At 47.2% G+C, this 17,234-nt stretch overlaps 2 protein-coding genes and 1 pseudogene across 6 annotated transcripts in view; 2 read left to right on the top strand and 1 right to left on the bottom strand.

Annotated features, from left to right (window-relative positions):
• The window catches only part of AP2B1 (adaptor related protein complex 2 subunit beta 1), a 123,253-nt gene extending 119,200 nt beyond the window's left edge, over positions 1-4,053 (bottom strand). For 3 of the 4 annotated variants that reach the window (XM_082678211.1, XM_082678207.1, XM_082678210.1), the window contains exon 1: positions 3,997-4,053. The gene's annotated coding sequence lies outside the window, so the exon portion shown is untranslated. The remainder of the gene's footprint in view (positions 1-3,996) is intronic. The other variant, XM_082678209.1, reaches the window with a different exon arrangement.
• Positions 4,054-4,504: 451 nt separating this feature from the next.
• LOC309838032 (peroxisome assembly protein 12) lies at positions 4,505-6,880 on the top strand (the record flags this gene model as incomplete). Its single annotated transcript, XM_082678952.1, has 3 exons — positions 4,505-4,811; positions 5,107-5,660; positions 6,481-6,880. Exons 1-3 carry the CDS (start codon positions 4,686-4,688, stop codon positions 6,878-6,880), a joined length of 1,080 nt encoding a protein of 359 aa, XP_082535078.1. The 5' UTR covers positions 4,505-4,685.
• Positions 6,881-14,492: 7,612 nt separating this feature from the next.
• On the top strand, positions 14,493-16,655 carry LOC309838352 (neuroligin-2-like; annotated as a pseudogene). The gene is made up of 2 exons: positions 14,493-14,976; positions 15,777-16,655. The product of its transcript is annotated as a neuroligin-2-like (transcript).
• The last annotated feature ends 579 nt before the right edge of the window (positions 16,656-17,234 follow it).

Below are 17,234 nucleotides of genomic sequence, written 5' to 3'. Positions count from 1 at the left end.
ATGGATAAATGTATGAGTGGATAAATGTATGAGTGAGTGGTCAACAACAACAGTTGCTATAGAGAAAAGGAGGAAGGGCCGAAAAGTGTCCAAGGATTTAGCAGCACAAAGGTCTTTGATGTCATTGCTGAGACCATCAGCAGAGATAATGAAGGCAAAAGCCATGCTGTGGAAGTCTGAAGATAAATGGGAGGTAAAGAAATGAAAACAGATAACTCCATAAGAAAGTATGGCTGAAAGAGAAGAGATATAGGATGGTATCTGAGGGAGAAAGTAGCAAGCATTTTAAGTTCTATATTCATACATTTTCTTTACACTAACCCTTTAGCAATACCATGGGTTCAATCATTTTTCCTACCCATATGACTCCAAAATATCTATCTCTAGCCTTGACCTAGTCCCCAAACTTCACCACCAAATTGCTAACCGCACTGATTGTAAGGCTGCACATATGGCCCACCCAAATTAAGCAAATCATAAGAGTATGGGGGGGTGTTTAAAAAATGTGATTCCAGGTACAACTCATAGAAGACAGAGGTGGATTTTGTAAAGAGATGCCACCAGAAAAATCTTTGATTCATACCTCTCCCCGGTTCAGAAACTTTCAACAGCTCCTCATTTCCTAATTTGTACAGAACCTATCCTTCTCCCAGTTTTCCCCACTTCTTTGCTCTTTAGTTTTCTCATCTATAAAATGGGAGAAATACTAATATCCAATCATAATATTATTACAAGGATGAAATGAATTAGTGTACGTAAAGCACTTAGAACTATGCCTGCACATAGTATGGACTGTGTAAATATTTGCTATGATTGCAATTATTTGAACAAATTACACTGCCAGAAATTACTAGCCAGAAATCTGGGGGTCATTCTTGATTTCTCTCTCTCTTAACTGCCACATTCATTCCATCTCCAAGTTGTCAATCCTACCTTCAAAATATATTTCAAATTCATCCAATCCCTTCTATTCACCTCATTATTCCAAGCCACCATCGCCTCTTGCCTGAACTACTAGAAACCTCAACTCTCCTCCCATTATTCATACAGCAGCCAGATTTTTGTTTCACTTTTTTTGAAGTATAAACGAACATTCCAAAAAGTGCACACCAAAAATATAAAGTTTGATGAATTTCCACAAAGCAAATGTAACCACATAACCATTAAGGGGTCATCTTAAAAATATAAACCTGGTCATGACTCCGGTGTATAAATCCTTCAGTGACCTCCCATTATACTTTGACTAAAATCCAGTTTCCTTCCCATGGCCTATGAGTGGTTAGGCTCCTGTCTACCTCTCTTAATATCATTTCATCCTTTCAGTCACTCCTCATTTCCTCTTCATTTCACCTCTTGCTAGCTTTTGCAGCTCTCAAATAGGCCAAGCTCTTTCCCATTCTAGGGCCTTCACAACTACCGCTCCTCCTACCTAATATTCGTTTTCCCCAACTCCACACAGGGCTGGCTGGCTTATAATTTAGGTCTCACTTTAATTGTAATCTCATAAAGGCACTCCCTGATTACCCAGTCTAAAAGGTTCTTCTCTCCCAGGCCCCACTGCCACCTCCATCATAGCCCTCTTATTCCATTTGTAAATTAGGTATTAGTCTCTTTATTTGTTTATTATCTCTCTCCCCAACTAGACTGTAAATTCCATGAGGGCAGATACCAAGTCTGTTTTTATTACTACTGTCTACCCAGCACCTAGCATAATGCTTGGCACACAGGATGTATTCAGTAATAAATGAGTAAGTAAATTATTCAGGAATAAATGAATGAATGTCCACAAGCAAAGTACTAAAAGTAGCATTTAAGAGCCTCTATATTATGGTCAACAGTATAGACTATGTATTATTGGTCTATTTTCCTCTCTATATTTAAAGCAAACAATTTCCTCCTCAAATACAATCCACGCTGCTCCCTTAGCCTGGAAAACCCTGTCACCATGACTGCGACTTTCCCCAAATGTACTCATCTTTTGAGGTCCACCTAATCCACAAAACTTTCTCGGTGGACATCTGGTCCTGATGTAAGATGCAGGAGATACCAGGTTACATCGCTGTATTAGAAAGCAACTGGCAGAAAGAAGCTGAGATAAAACGTGAGGTTAGAAACGATCTTCCCTTTGGTTACAAAGGCCAATATAGCTTCTGTTTAAGCTGGTTTGAACGGCCTCATTTCTCCCAGCTGTTATTGTCTCTTCCTCTAAACTCACCATATTAACCTATCTGATGGCTCTTCACACCTTTTAACATAAGTGCAATCAATTTTTGTGTCTTACTTATTACACCATACACCTGGGAGTGGGATTTGTGATGAGGTGTTTATTATTTATTGGCTGTAATAATTGACATTGTTAGTTTTGACTGCCTTTTTTCTCACATAACATCAGTTTACTTTTGGAATATTCTCAAAGGACTATTAAGGTGTCTTGCACTCTTCTGGCTAAGAGTGAAACAGGGAGTGGAGATGAAATCTGAACCAAGGTCAGTCAGTAGGGATCTGAATCATAAGTACAGTGACAGAAATTTGTTGAAGCTCATTCATTGCAACAACGATGCCTGTATGACACTTTGCTAATTCTTGCTAGAAACATCCAGTAGGACTGTGTAATTCCTGTTCCCTCAGAGCTGGTTTTCCTTATTTTGTTAGCTACTCCATATCCTTCTAATTTTTTAGTTTAAATTAGCCTGTTTTCTGTTGCTTGTAACCAAAGAACCCTAACTGACACCAATGTTTAACTAACTTCCCACTCGTCTTAGGTGATGCTATTTTTCAACTTTGTCTTTTTGCTGTTCACTTAAGAAAAGCCTCTCTGTAAGAGCTACCACTGACCAAGAACCTAAAGCTAGGTGTTTTATATAGATACATTATCTCTACTCCTTAAAATTCTGCAAGGTAAAATCTTCCATCAATGTGACTTTCTCCAGCAGGTATCCAATCAGACTATAAAACACTGTTTTTTTTTTTTTGGCCACGCTGCATGCAGGATCTTAGCTCCCCTGGCCAGGGATCCAACCCATTCATCCTGCAGTGGAAGCACAGAGTCCTAACCACTGGACCGCCAGGGAATTCCCTGAAACACTTTTTGGAACCACAATTACGGTTAATTTGCAAGATTTTATTTCTCCTATTGAAACAACTAAACCCAAACCTTGTTCCAGCGTTCTCATTATGTGAAACAATTAACTATCTTTATACCATAACGTCCTCTATGGTATAAAGTAAGCAAATAATATCTTCCGTTTCTAGCTATTTAGCCCAGGGGTTGAGGGGAGAGGTTGGAGAGAGAGGAGATGAACTTTAACTATTATCCAAATTCAGTAAACCTACAGCTACTCAAGGCAATTGCATACGATGTAAAAGCAGTTTGCAAAAGGTCAGGTTAATTACATTAACTTTGGTATACAATGAAAAGTACCTTCTCTGCCAAGCCTCCCCAATTCATGCTAGTTAGAATTCAACAGCATCACTCCGTTTTAGCACTGTATTCATATCGCTAATGTGACGCAGTCTACCGTGTTCGAGGGTAGGAACCATTTTCATTTAGTGTAGCAAGTGCCTAGAGTTCTGCTTGAACGTAACCTAACCTAGAAGAAAATTAAGGTACCAGCTTGAATGAAAAATAATCGTCCCAAATTCTGAACACCAGCAGGAAACTTTTTTTTAAATAATTGGCAGCCATAAGGCTAAGGCTTCTATCTCGGCTTTGTCGCTTCAAATCCTTCCCGAAGGCGGCAAAAATAGTGAGCCACCACCCCCGCCGCAAGCAAAGTGAGCCTTCCATCTCCACATTCCCTTGGGTCCCTCGCCTCTATCTCTATCGCCCCAGGGAACAAAGGCCTCAGCAACAGGCCGAGCTCTGGCTCCAGGCGCCAGACGTCAGTGCGGCGACCCAACACCTTGCCAAAAAGACTCTGTAGAGAGATAGACATGAGAGCTGTGGCTTTCCAACAAGACAGCGATGCAAAACCAGCTAAGAAAAGTAAAACCAACCCGCGGGAAACTCCTCTCCAACCGAGCCCGCTGGAGCCTTCTTTACTTTCAGCTGGGGGCGGAAGCGGAAGTCGCTGTGAGATCATAGAGTTCTCTAGTTCCGGTCGCGGGGCCGCGTTCGAGGCTAGAGCGCCTCTCCACGGCCACAGGTTTCCAAGCGGCTTCTATTTCCGGTTGCGGCTTCTGACATAAAGCCGAGACCTTTCAAACGCGGCGTCGCGGGTTCCTCGCCCCTCGCCTGGGGTTAGCTCGCAAGGACTGGCGCGGGCGGGGGGATTGCACAGCCCACAGCTGAGCCAGGCCGTTGGGGCCGGCCTGCACTGGCACCTTCGATCCCTCAGAGCCGCCTGGCTTTTGAGCCCTCCGGATTGGGAGTCCGTGATTGGCCGCCTCCAGGACTGCCGCTCGAGAGGCCACCGCTCCTTCGCCGTACCTGTCCTCCCATAGTCACGCTTTTCCCTGTGAGGTGCAGCATTAATCAACTCACCTCTCCCACACACTACTTCCCTAACGTGGGTGTCCGCGTTGACTTCATTCTTCACCTTCACTTGAGACCCCTCCCCTCTGCCTCCGGAAGAGGTCTTTTTTTGCCCAGTTCCTGTAAAATAGCACCCATCTGGCACCCCCAGAAAGTTCATGCTTACTAGAGAGTCTGTGGGCAAAGTAAAACCCAGTGCACACACGAAACTATGGCTGAGCACGGGGCTCACATCACAACTGCTTCTGCGGTGGATGACCAGCCATCCATCTTTGAGGTGGTAGCACAGGACAGTTTAATGACAGCAGTGAGACCTGCTCTTCAGCATGTGGTCAAGGTAAGGATTTAATTCTCTGAAAAGTTTTAGGAACGTCCGGGTAAAAACCAAGCCAATAATCTGAATTTATTTGTTGGCCTAAGTTTTGAAATAACCAATTAGCATATAATGCACATCACATGATTTAATGGTTATGGAGTCTCTTGTTATGTGTACTGAATACCCAGCACTTCAGGGAGGTTAAGGTAGACCCAGAAAGAAAGGTGTGGAAATTCAGAGGGAAAAAAAGGAAATATAAATACAAGGCATAGTAGCTGTGTAATGGAATGAATTTCATTTATTTATTTTGCTTTAGGTTCTTGCAGAATCAAATCCTGCCTGCTACGGCTTCTTGTGGAAGTGGTTTGATGAAATCTTCACCGTGCTAGATCTTCTGCTCCAGCAACATTATTTGTCTAAAACCAGCGCCTCGTTTTCTGAAAACTTTTATGGCTTAAAGAGGATCGTAATGGGAGACACACACAAGCTTCAGAGACTGGCCAGTGCTGGTCTCCCAAAGAAGCAGCTTTGGAAGTCAGTTATTTTCCTGGTTCTTCTTCCCTATCTGAAAGTGAAGCTGGAGAAGCTGATTTCTAGCCTGAGAGAAGAGGATGAATATTCCATCCATCCCCCTACTTCCCGCTGGAAACGATTTTACAGAGCCTTTTTGGCAGCCTACCCATTTGTTAACATGGCCTGGGAAGGCTGGTTTCTTGTACAGCAGCTTCGATACATCCTAGGAAAGGCTCAGCATCACTCACCACTGCTGAGTCTGGCTGGGGTTCGGCTAGGTCGACTTACAGTTCAGGATATACAAGCTCTGGAGCACAAACCAGCCGAAGCCAGCATGATGCAACAACCAGCTGGGAGGTAAGGCTTAACATTTCCCCAACATATTTGATTAATAAATCCTAAAATCTTATCCCAATTTTATGAAATTTACCCCCTTCAGTCCACTTCGGGGTATTTCATAAAATCATCGAAAAATTCTTGTGTCCATAAAACAAGGATTGCCATCCTGGTAACCTTCCTCATCATAATGGCTACATTTTTGCACACACTTGCTATGTACCAGGCCCTTTGCTAGGTGTTTACGTGTATTATCTCAATCCTCATCACAGCTCAATGAAATAAATGCATTAGCACCACTTAACAGTTGAGGAAACTAAGTTCTAACATTTGAGTACCTTGCCAAGGCCACACAGCTAATAGGCGGCAGAGCTGAGATTCAAGCCAGATCAGTACAATTCTAAAGACTGCTCTTAACCATGGTGCTACCCCGCTCCTAGTGTCTGTGTTCTCTGACAAGTTCAAATATATTCCTCAGTACTGCCGAGTTGTTTTTTAAGTGAGTGATTTCTTTTTCTGCATATACTATCTTCCACCCCCATAAAAGGTCTATATAATGAATGGCTCATTAATTTCTTTCTCAAAACACAAAGCAACAAAGCCCTAGTCATTAAAAACAAAGCTTGGCTCCTAGAACTCCTAAAATACGGTAGGTCAGAAAGAGGAATTGTTTCGAATAGACACTTACAAGAGAAAACGCCAGTCCAGCAACTATTCAATCCCCAAGCTGAATCAACGATTCTAATGAAAAGTGTAAGAATTACATGCGTATTAGTTGTTCTGTGATTGTACCTAAGTAAACAGTTTCTCCTTTTGCCTCCTTGTTCTGTTCTCCAAACAGCGTTGGCGGGAAGATAAAGTCAGCTCTGAAGCAAGCCGTGGGAGGTGCCGCCTCATGCCTCTCTAGTGGCCTTTCGGTGGGTGTATTCTTCCTGCAGTTCCTTGAGTGGTGGTATTCATCCGGAAACCAAGAAACCATCAAGTCATTGACTGCCCTGCCTACTCCACCACCACCGGTACATCTAGACTACAATTCTGATTCTCCCCTGTTGCCCCAAATGAAGACTGTGTGCCCACTGTGTCGTAAAAACCGGGTGAATGACACCGTTCTCGCCACCTCTGGCTATGTGTTTTGTTATCGCTGTGTGTTTAATTACGTGAGGAGTCACCGAGCTTGTCCCATCACAGGTTATCCAACACAAGTACAGCATCTGATTAAACTGTACTCCCCTGAGAACTGAAAGGGATTAGCACCTTGTCTCACAACGAAATGACTGCGCTATAAGGCCAGAGGGCTGGTTTTCCGCATGGTAAATAGCATTGTTTAATCATCCTCAATTAATAATTGTATGAACTTTAAACAGCCACATGGATTTCTTTAAAAGGATGTACTCGTTGATCTTAACCTTTTAGCTTGCTCCCTAGACCACTCTACTTAGAGTTGACCGAGCTGGTCAGAGTGAGAGAATCAGGACTGGCAGGGGATGTGAGGGTCAGCATAGAGAAGGGGATCAAAGAGGGTACTCGGCACAGAAGCTTTTCCTGTCCCCTTCCTTAAAGGACAAGTGGTATAGAAGCTCTCAGGAAAAACCCAAGTTAGACCTCATAGAGTGGGTAGTGGAGGGGAAGCAGGCCTTTTGAGAAAGGAAAGCATTTATCTGCCTATGAGGAATAGGTTTTATCGGTTTGCAAACAGTATGAAATATGGACCTGCTTTTTTAATTTAATTTTATTTATTTTTTAATACAGCAGGTTCTTATTAATTATCACTTTTATACACATCAGTGTATACATGTCAATCCCAGTCTCCCAGTTCATCCCCCCCACCCCCGGACATGCTTTTTATAAAAATACTTAGAAACACTTTCTCCGTCCATATGCTGAGACTCATTTGTTAAGTAACATTTGCTATAGTTTATCAGCTTTTAAAGATCCCTTTGTGAACTCACACATATCTTCCTTGGGAAACTGGTTACAGGAAAATGGGTTGAATGTGTATACAGAATAGTCTGAAGACTTCAGTGTGAAAGCAAAGCTATTAGTGAAGAGATGAAGTAAAATACTGCCCTAACTATGACTGTGTAAAGACAGGATCTTTGCATAAGCTCTTTCTGCTTGCTGTTAAGAGTTTGCTAAGCTGACATGAATTATTCTGGCTATTACTAAAGTTTCTATGAAACGCTTAAGTAAATTTTAAGAATAAATGTTTTTTGGCAAAGAGCTCTTCCATGTCATGATTATGTGGAAACTGAAAGATTAGTCGAGATATTTAGAGTAAATTTTTCATTCAGGCCACCTTTGCCTTTTTTTTTTTTTTGCGGTACGCGGGCCTCTCACTGTTGTGGCCTCTCCCGTTGCGGAGCACAGGTTCCGGACGCGCATGCTCAGCGGCCATGGCTCACGGGCCCAGCCACTCCGCGGCATGTGGGATCTTCCCAGACCGGGGCACGAACCCGTGTCCCCTGCATCGGCAGGCGGACTCTCAACCACTGCGCCACCAGGGAAGCCCTCTTTTTTTTTTTTTTTTAAGGTAAGTTTTTTTGCTTGTCTTTATGCAAATGATGTTAGTCCTTTTTTATGTTTTTTATTTATTTTATTTTTGGCTGCGTTGCCGTGCGCGGCCTTTCTAGTTGCGACGAGTGGGGGCTACTCTTCGTTGCGGTGCGCGGACTTCTCATTGCGGTGGCTTCTCTTGTTGTGGAGCACGGGCTCTAGGCGCGCAGGCTTCAGTAGTTGCAGCACGTGGACTCAATAGTTGTGGCTCACGGGTCTAGAGCGCAGGCTCAGTAGTCGTGACACACGGGCTTAGTTGCTCCGCGGCATGTGGGATCTTCCCGGACCAGGGCTCGAACCCATGTCCCCTGCATTGGCAGGCGTATTCTTAACCACTGCGCCACCACGGAAGCCCTCAACTTGGTGCATTACTTGCAGGTTTCAGCTCACATACCATCTCATTTATGAAATCTTATCTTGTTCTCACAAGCATAGTCACTGTCACTCCTTAGAACACCCCAAGCACACTGTTCATATGTTTCTAGCTCTCCAGAATGGCACTAGAGTGTAGTGGTCATGTATATGGACTATAGTATTTGCAAGCACCATAAACTCTCTGTTCCTCAGTTTCCCCATCTGTGAAAAGGGAATAATGACGGTACCTACCTCACAGAGCTGTTACGAGAACTGAATGAGAACAATGCGATAACATCTGGTGTTATCACATATGTTGTATTTCAATGAGTTCTTTAATACATGTTTTCCCCCTCTAGATTGTGAACAGGACATGTGTCTTATTCTTCTTGCTAACAGTAAAGGCTGCATGGCAGAATGATAGTAAATGGGTTTTGGAATCAGATAGATAGGAGTCCAAATCCCAGCTCTGCTACTTACTAGGTGTGTAATCTTCAACTTTACTTCCCTGAACTCAGTTTATTCATTTATAAGATAATGAAAATAATGCATGTCTTATAAGTTGTTACGAGGACAATTTGAGATCATCACAGTTGCAGATCTGGCCCAAAGAAGGCAGTCACTAAATGGTGCAAATGATGGGTGGCCCCAGGACATAGTACCATGTTCAGAACACAGTAAATGCTTAGTAACTGATTATCGAATGAAAAGCTGACGTTATATGCCAGGCACCATGCTAACCTTTTTATATACATCATCGCACTTCATTCTCACAAGAACCGTATGGAGAAGGCACTATTATTATCTCCACTTTACAAAGAAGGAATGTGAGGTTTGGATTATCTTAACGAAGGTTTCTAAGCTAAAAAGTGCTAGAGCTAGGATTTCAAGGCCCTTGGTGCTTTATAAAACAGCTGACTGAATGAGAGAACGAATGAAAGGAGACTTACCCAGAGTCAGGTGGTGGCGTGGTAGAACCAGCACTGTTACTCTTGGTCACCATGCTATCTAGTCTGCTATTCTAGCCGAATCATCTTGACAAATGAATTGAGAGTGAGATGGACGCTGGTATTTGGCAGTTTGTGTCTACTGACCAGGAAAGCTGTGCTATACCTATCTCGGCTGATAAATTGAAGTGCTCGGTGAATAAACACAAATAAATTGGGAGCTCTAGTTCTTCGCCAACTGTCAGCAGTGTGGCCAGATCATTTTCCCAAGACCTAGAAAAAACCCACTGTACAAGCTACTGATTTCAAGTTGCTCTGTATCATGAACATTTGCTTTGAGGTATCAGAGCCAGAATGTGAGCTCCTCGCTGGCCTGATAACGTACTATTCATAGCCAGAGGACTTAACTAAGGAACTCTGAAGAAGGAAGAGAAACCCTCTTTGCTCATCTTTCACATTATCCTTCCTTCTCCTGATTTGGTCCCTAATAGTGCATTAAAGAATAAGAAGGAGAAAACAATACAGTTCCTAGTTCTTCTGCCCCAAAAATGTCCTTCCTGTTGATTGGGAAGGAAAAAGGAGGTACTTAGGTAGATTTCAGATTTTGAAGACTCCAAAGCAATCCAGAATCCCAAACTTGAAAGGCAGTGGAAGGAGTGGGGGCATTTGTATTAAACAGACCTGGCTTTGCATGCCATCTCTTCCACTTAACTGGCCATGTAATCTCAGGTTCCGTATCATGTGCCACACTCCCAGCTTGGTCCCTTGTGCCCAAATGCATATGTCCAGTACATGACGGTCCTTTTTATCTTTCTAAAAGTAAGTGATATCAGAAGGATTTCAGTGTGAGAGTGAAGCTGAGAATTAAGGTAGGTAGTAGAACTAAAAATGAGACTGGGGACTTCCCTGGCGGTCCAGTAGTTGAGACTCTGTGTTTCCACTGCAGGGGGCGCGGGTTTGATCCCTGGTTGGGGAACTAGGATCCCAAATGCCGTGTGGCACGGCCAAGAAATAATAATAATACATTTTAAAATGAAATAAAAGTGAGACTGAATTTGGAAATGACGTGAGTGAAAAAGGGTTAAAGTTGAAGCTGAGAGCAGACCTCTGCAGTTTACTATGTTGCTGTGCTGATTATTGGTCATAGTATGTATTCTGCCTCCTATCCTGGAAATAACTTTTGAGCCAGACAGGTACAAAGTGTCATGCCAACAACGCAGAACTCCATAGGAACAGTAACCTCAGTTAAAAAAAAAAAAAAACCCGAGGGGGTGTTCAGAAACCTATTTCAGAATGCCATTTCAGCATAAGCAAATTGGAGTAGAAACAAAGAGTTGTTTGATGGTTTGACTTACGGGGAGAGAAGTATGTTAGTTTCCTGTGGCTGCAGTAACAAATTGCCACAACCTTGGTTGTTTAAAACAGTAACATTTTATTCTCTCACAGCCAGAAGTTTGACATACGAGGGCAGAAATCAAGGTGTCAGCATGGGCTGTGCTCACCTCAGACGCTCCAGGGGAGAATCCATTTTGTGCCTCTTCCAGCTTCCTGTGCCTGCCGGCATTCCCTCACTTGCGGCCATATCACTCCGATCTCTGCCTCTGTGGTCACATTGCCCCCTCCTCTTTTGTAGGTATCAAATCTCTCTCTACCTCATTCTTTTTTTTTTAAGATTTTTTTTGATGTGGACCACTTTTTCAAGTCTTTATTGAATTTGTTACAATATTGCTTCTGTTTTATGTTTTTGGGTTTTTGGCCACGAGGCATGTGGGGTCTTAGCTCCCTGACCAGGGATCGAACCCACACCCCCTGCATTGGAAGGCGAAGTCTTAACCACTGGACCGCCAGGGAAGTCCCTCTACTGAATTCTTATGAGAACACTTGTGATTGGATTTAGGGCCCACATGGATAATCCAGAATAATTTCCTCATCTCAACATCCTTTCTTAATCACATCTGCAAAGACGCTTTTTCCTTGTAAGTTAACGTTTATAGGTTCATCATCATCATCATCATCAATAATTGCTGGCCAATATTCACTTGTTCCAGTTTAACCAGCATCCCCAAAAGAGATAACTGTCTCTTACCTGTTTATTTTTTTTCACTTAATTGTTTTTTTTAAATTACGCAAACGATGTTCATTGTAGGCCATTTAGAAAATACAGAAAAGTTAAAGAAAAAAAGGAAAGGAAAAGAAATTCAATGAAAAATCATCTGTAATCCTCTCACCCAGGGGTAGCCAAACCTTCACCAAAGAGTATTTTTCTAGGCTGGGTCTTGTGTCCAACAAAGAGGAAAAGTAGGAAAAAGAGAATAAAAGTGAATAGAATAGGACAAACGATTTGGAAGGTGATAGAATAGGTTAATATTATTCATAATAGATATGTACAGGACAGCTTAATATAAAACAAACGTAGAGCTTTGAAATGAAATTAACCGTGACAGGAGATGCTTGTATGATGTATAGAAATAACACTCAGCCCTTTAGAGGAGGGACGTTTTAGCTTTGGCCCCTCACTTGAAAACCCCTGAATTTCCCCACTAATACTTCATTCTCTCCCAGAGGTCAGACCCTGGGCTGCCAATCTGCCCTGTCATAGGCTTTTCTTGAGTCCTTATCAGCCTTCCTCAGGGGTCAATGTTATGAAGACTAGGGGAGTCTGGCAGAGTTCCTGCTCCTCCCAGGCTGATATCAAAGGGCAACAGGGGCTGTGACAGAAGGCAAACATTCAGACCAAAGCCAGATGTGGAACTGAAGCAACAAGAGGAAAAGCAAGAGCATCAGGTAAAAAAATAAAATAAATTTTTAAAAAATCTCAAAAAAAAAAAATCTTATTCCTCTCAGTTTATGTCTGAGAGCATGAAGAGCTTAGTAAAATCATAGCTCAGGAGCAATTTGTAAAGGAGAATGAGTGAGAAATTTGGGGAAATGTGGAGCAGATGTTCATATGGAGCTAGACTCTCAGAAAACTTTGTATCTATCATGGTTGTCATCAGCAACCAAGTAACATCAATGAGCCTTGGGAGTCATAAGAGTATAGTTCTGCTAGTTCAAAAGCAATTAGATTTGTTTGTGAGTCCCAGCAGGTGGAAGTTATAGGGAGACAAATTATAGCTGAAAATAAAGAAGCTATTTCTTTTTTTTTTTTTTTTTTTTTTTTGCGGTACGCTGGCCTCTCACTGCTGTGGCCCCGCAATCCCGTTGCGGAGCACAGGCTCCGGACGCGCAGGCCCAGTGGCTATGGCTCACGGGCCCAGCCGCTCCGCGGCATGTGGGATCTTCCCCGACCGGGGCACGAACCCGTGTCCCCTGCATCGGCAGGCGGACTCTCAACCACTGCGCCACCAGGGAAGCCCAAGACATTCGGACTGTTTTGAAACTTGGGAAATATAACATTTGAAAAAACAATTTTAATCTGGAGCAAAATAACATTTGAAAAAAACAAGTTTAAGTTGGCAAATGGATGACACAATCGAAACAGCAGAAACCTGCTACAGTTTCTAAAACAAAGCCTGTCCGATGCAGAAAACGCACATTTGAAGCAAATTAAAGAATTTGGACATTGTTGAAAACAGGGCCCAATATCTTGAAGTTTCACCACAAAATTTTGAAAAAGTGCAAATAACTTTTTTCTTTTTTTCCAAAAAAGGATCTTTTTGGTTTCTTGTTTTTTGGGGGTTTTTTTCTTTTCTTGTTGAATCTGCCCCAAGAGCTTCTTGTTTTTTGGTTGTTGTTGTTTTCTTTCTTCTTTCTTGATCCTCTTTTTTGTTGTTGGTTTTGAATTCTTGTCGCCCCAGCCCCCCTTCCTGCTCCTCCCCTTTCTGACTCCCCCTCCCCCCTCGCTGGGAGTGGAGGTGCTGGGTGGGGAGGAACGGGGAGGAGTGAGGACGTTTAGGACAGGACCTCGGAGGGAAGGAGACCAGCCTGAACTGTTGGAAGGCCACTGGAGGTTCAGGAACAAAGGGAAGAATAGGATTGGGGGAGGACACAGAGAGGGCACTGCCCACCTAGGAGCTCCTGGCTAAAGTCAGGTGGAAGGAGTTGTCATAGAAGGTCCTAAGAGACAGGAGGCAGGAAGCTGTCTGTGGGGGGATGGAGGGGAGTGTCTCAGTGACCTGTTGGTTGACCTTCCGCCAGGAGGGAAGTTCCTAGCAGCATGAGGGAGGCGGGCAGAGGCACTGGGGACCAGCTGTGGAGGCCCAGGCCTGGATCTTATTTGCCCAAGTGCCCAGGCTGGTCAGAGATTGCAGGTGTCAAGAAAGAGGAGGGCCTGGAGGCCAGGGTTGACGCCAGCACAGGCACTGCGGCTGCATCGTGGAGGAGCTGCAGGGGCAGGGAACCTGGCAAGCGCTCTCAGACTCCCACCCTCTTCTGGAATTAGTTACCCCTCAAGGGGCCTTCTACATATGGGAGTGATCATGGGATCCTTTGGGGACATGGCAAGAGAAGGGTCCAGAACTCAGGACTTAGGCCACTTTGGGGGGTCCGAGACTAGAGCTGCACCCTGGCTTCATTAGGCAGGCTATTTCCCACCCTGCCGCCTCCGGCCACAGTAATTAAGCTGGGGGTTGCCATGGTAACTGGTTCCTTGCCATAGAAAGGAATTAGGGCGGGGAGGAGACCAAGCCCCCAGGGACCCTAGGGCCTGGCACCCCCTCACCCACAGACCAGGCTACCATGTGGAGCTGAGGCCCACGGCCTGAGTCGAAGGAAACGCCAGGACCCTCCCAGGATCTCTAGCTCCAGTGGCAGCCTTGGGAGCTCGCTCTTCCTAGGAGCAGGAAGGAGGTTTGCTGTGTGTGTGTGGGGGGGGTTCCCCTGGGTCCAGCAGATGCCCTGAGGAGGGCCAGCCCCCAGCCCTGCCTCTGCTAGGCTTCTTGGAAGGTCTACCAGGCATGGGGAGAAGTGCTGTAGGGCACACCGGCAGGAGGTGGGGTGGGATCTTCTGCCAGGGCTAGCTGGGGAGGGAGGGAGGGGAATCCGGTCTTTCCCCCCAGGGATGGGAGTGACATGTCCCCTGAGCTCTGAGCTCAGGGAGAGCGAGGACGGCGTGTCCGCCAGCGCCTTCGACTTCACCATCTCCAACTTTGTGGACAACCTGTATGGCTACCCGGAGGGCAAGGATGTGCTGCGGGAGACCATCAAGTTTATGTACATGGACTGGGCCGACAGGGACAATGGCGAGATGTGGCGCAAGACCCTGCTGGCGCTCTTTACCAGCCACCAGTGGGTGGCACCGGCTGTGGCCACCGCCAAGTTGCACGCTGACTACCAGTCCCCTGTCTACTTTTACACCTTCTACCACCACTGCAGGCTGAGAGCCGGCCCGAGTGGGCAGATGCAGCACACGGGGATGAGCTACCCTACGTCTTTGGTGTGCCCATGGTGGGTGCCACCGACCTCTTCCCCTGCAACTTCTCCAAGAATGATGTCATGCTCAGCGCCGTGGTCATGACCTACTGGACCAACTTCGCCAAGACCGGGTGAGGGCCAGAGGGGCTGGGTCAGGCATCCCTGCAGGTCAGGGCACACACCGCCTCCATCCTCAGCCCCTTCTCTCCCTCTCCTTCACACGGCCATCATTCCTCCATCAAGGCACTCTTGCCTTCTCGACTCAGACACCTGCCGGACAGCTCCTCCGTGTGTGTTGGAGACGCAGAAGAGTTGGACAGAGAGGTCCCTGTCTTTTCTGGGGGGCGGGCTCACTTGGTGCCTTTGGCTCTGAGTCTGTCTCTCCTTCCCTCCCTTGCCCACCCAGCTCTCTCCTTCTCCTCCCAGAGCTCGGCCCGCTGTCTGAGTGCTCCCATCTGTGTATCTGAGTGTGTGTGAGGGTGTGCTGTCTGTCTATTGCTGTCTCCACCTCTCTCTCTTGAAATCTATTGATATCTCTGCTTGCTTTGATCTGGTTTCTCTGTACTCGCTGGTTTCCCCCTGGCTGTCTCTCATGTCCTTTTGTGTCTCTGTTTCCATATGTTTCCATATCTCATTCAGTCTCAGACTCTGCCTCTGTCACTGGTGGGGTCTGTCTCTGCCCTCTCTGCCCCTCTGTCCTCATCTCAGACTGTCTCTGGCAGTCTGGCTCCATCCCTATTTGTCTGTCTGTCCGTCCGTCTCTGGCAGTTTCTCTGTCTCTTCGTATCCGTCTCTGTCTCTCTTCCCGTCTCCCCAGCTCTCTGCATCTCTGTCCATCTCTCTCCCCATTCCTCCCATAGCACGCCTCCACCCCTGCCTTTCATGGGAGCCTCACCTTACTCCTCCTTTCCCTGCCCCCCTGTGTCCACAGCGACCCCAACCAGCCGGTGCCACAGGACACCAAGTTTATCCACACCAAGCGCAACCGCTTCGAGGAGGTGGTGTGGAGCAAGTTCAACAGCAAGGAGAAGCAGTACCTGCACAACGGCTTGAAGCCGCGCGTGCGCGACAACTACCGCGCCAACAAGGTGACCTTCTGGCTGGAGCTCGTGCCGCACCTGCACAACCTGCACACGGAGCTCTTCACCACCACCACGCGCCTCCCTCCCTCCCTACGCCACGCGCTGGCCGCCGCGCCCGCCCCCTGGTGCCCCCGGCACTCGCCGCCCCCCGCCTCCGGCCACCCTGCCGCCCGAGCCCAAGCCCGAGCCGGGTCCCCGGGCCTACGACCGCTTCCCCGGGGACTCCCGAGACTACTCCACGAAGCTCAGCGTCACCGTGGCCGTGGGCACCTCCCTCCTCTTCCTCAACATCCTTGCCTTCGCCGCCCTCTACAACAAGCGGGACCGGGGGCAGGAGCTGCGGTGCAGGCGGCTCAGCCCCCACGGCGGCTCGGGCTCCAGCGTGCCCGGCGGGGGTCCCCTGCTCCCTGCTGCCGGCCGTGAGCTGCCACCCGAGGAGGAGCTGGTGTCGCTGCAGCTGAAGTGGGGCGGGGGCGTCGGGGCGGAACCTGCGGAGGCCCTGCGCCCCGCCTGCCCGCCCGACTACACCCTGGCCCTGCGCCGGGCGCCGGACGATTTGCCACTCTTGGCCCCCGGGGCCCTGACCCTGCTGCCCAGCGGCCTGGGGCCACCCCCTCCCCCGCCGCCCCCTCCCTCCATCCCTTTGGGCCCTTCCCCCCCCGTCTCCCCCCACCGCTACCAGCCACAACAACACGCTCCCCCATCCCCACTCCACCACTCGGGTATAGGGGGCGGCTCGGGGAAGCCCTCCTCCCCGGCCCTCCCGGCCAGCTCAGAAGGCAGGGAGGAGGACTTGGCGACAGGCTTTTGTCGTGTGGAGCTGTCGCACGTCGAGGTGCTTTAGGTGGACTTGGGTTTCCTCGCCGGGATGTGTGCGCTTCTCCCGCGCGGAGTGGCCCGTTCTCTTCTCCGGACCTGGGCCTTTGAACAACTCCCCTCCATCGTCTGGACACCCGTCTTCGGTGTGTGGAGACGCGGAAGTATTTTCCCACGTGGAGGTGTGCTTTCTCATGAGGGGGTGAGAAACCATGTGCAGGGTGAGGTGTTTTTTTTTTGCCACCCTGGACACATGTTGGCTCCCTCAAAGAATTTCTGTGGGGATTTGTGCCCCCACCTCCTCCCTCCTCCCACCCCCTGGAGACCCTGGAAGTGGTGTGTTCACAAACAGCGACCCTTGGCCACCGGACGACGCAGGGTGATGCCTGGGAAGTAGCGAGGAAATCACAGCCCCCCTGCCCTGCCCCCAGCCATCCCGCCCCAGCGAAGCATGTGTATCCCCCGTGGCACAAGTGAGGTGAAGCACGGTC

The sequence above is a fragment of the Grampus griseus genome, assembly GCF_964374135.1.
Source record: "Grampus griseus genome assembly, chromosome: 20".
In the NCBI taxonomy this organism is placed as follows: domain Eukaryota; kingdom Metazoa; phylum Chordata; class Mammalia; order Artiodactyla; family Delphinidae; genus Grampus; species Grampus griseus.
This window is presented reverse-complemented; position numbering and strand designations above follow the sequence as displayed.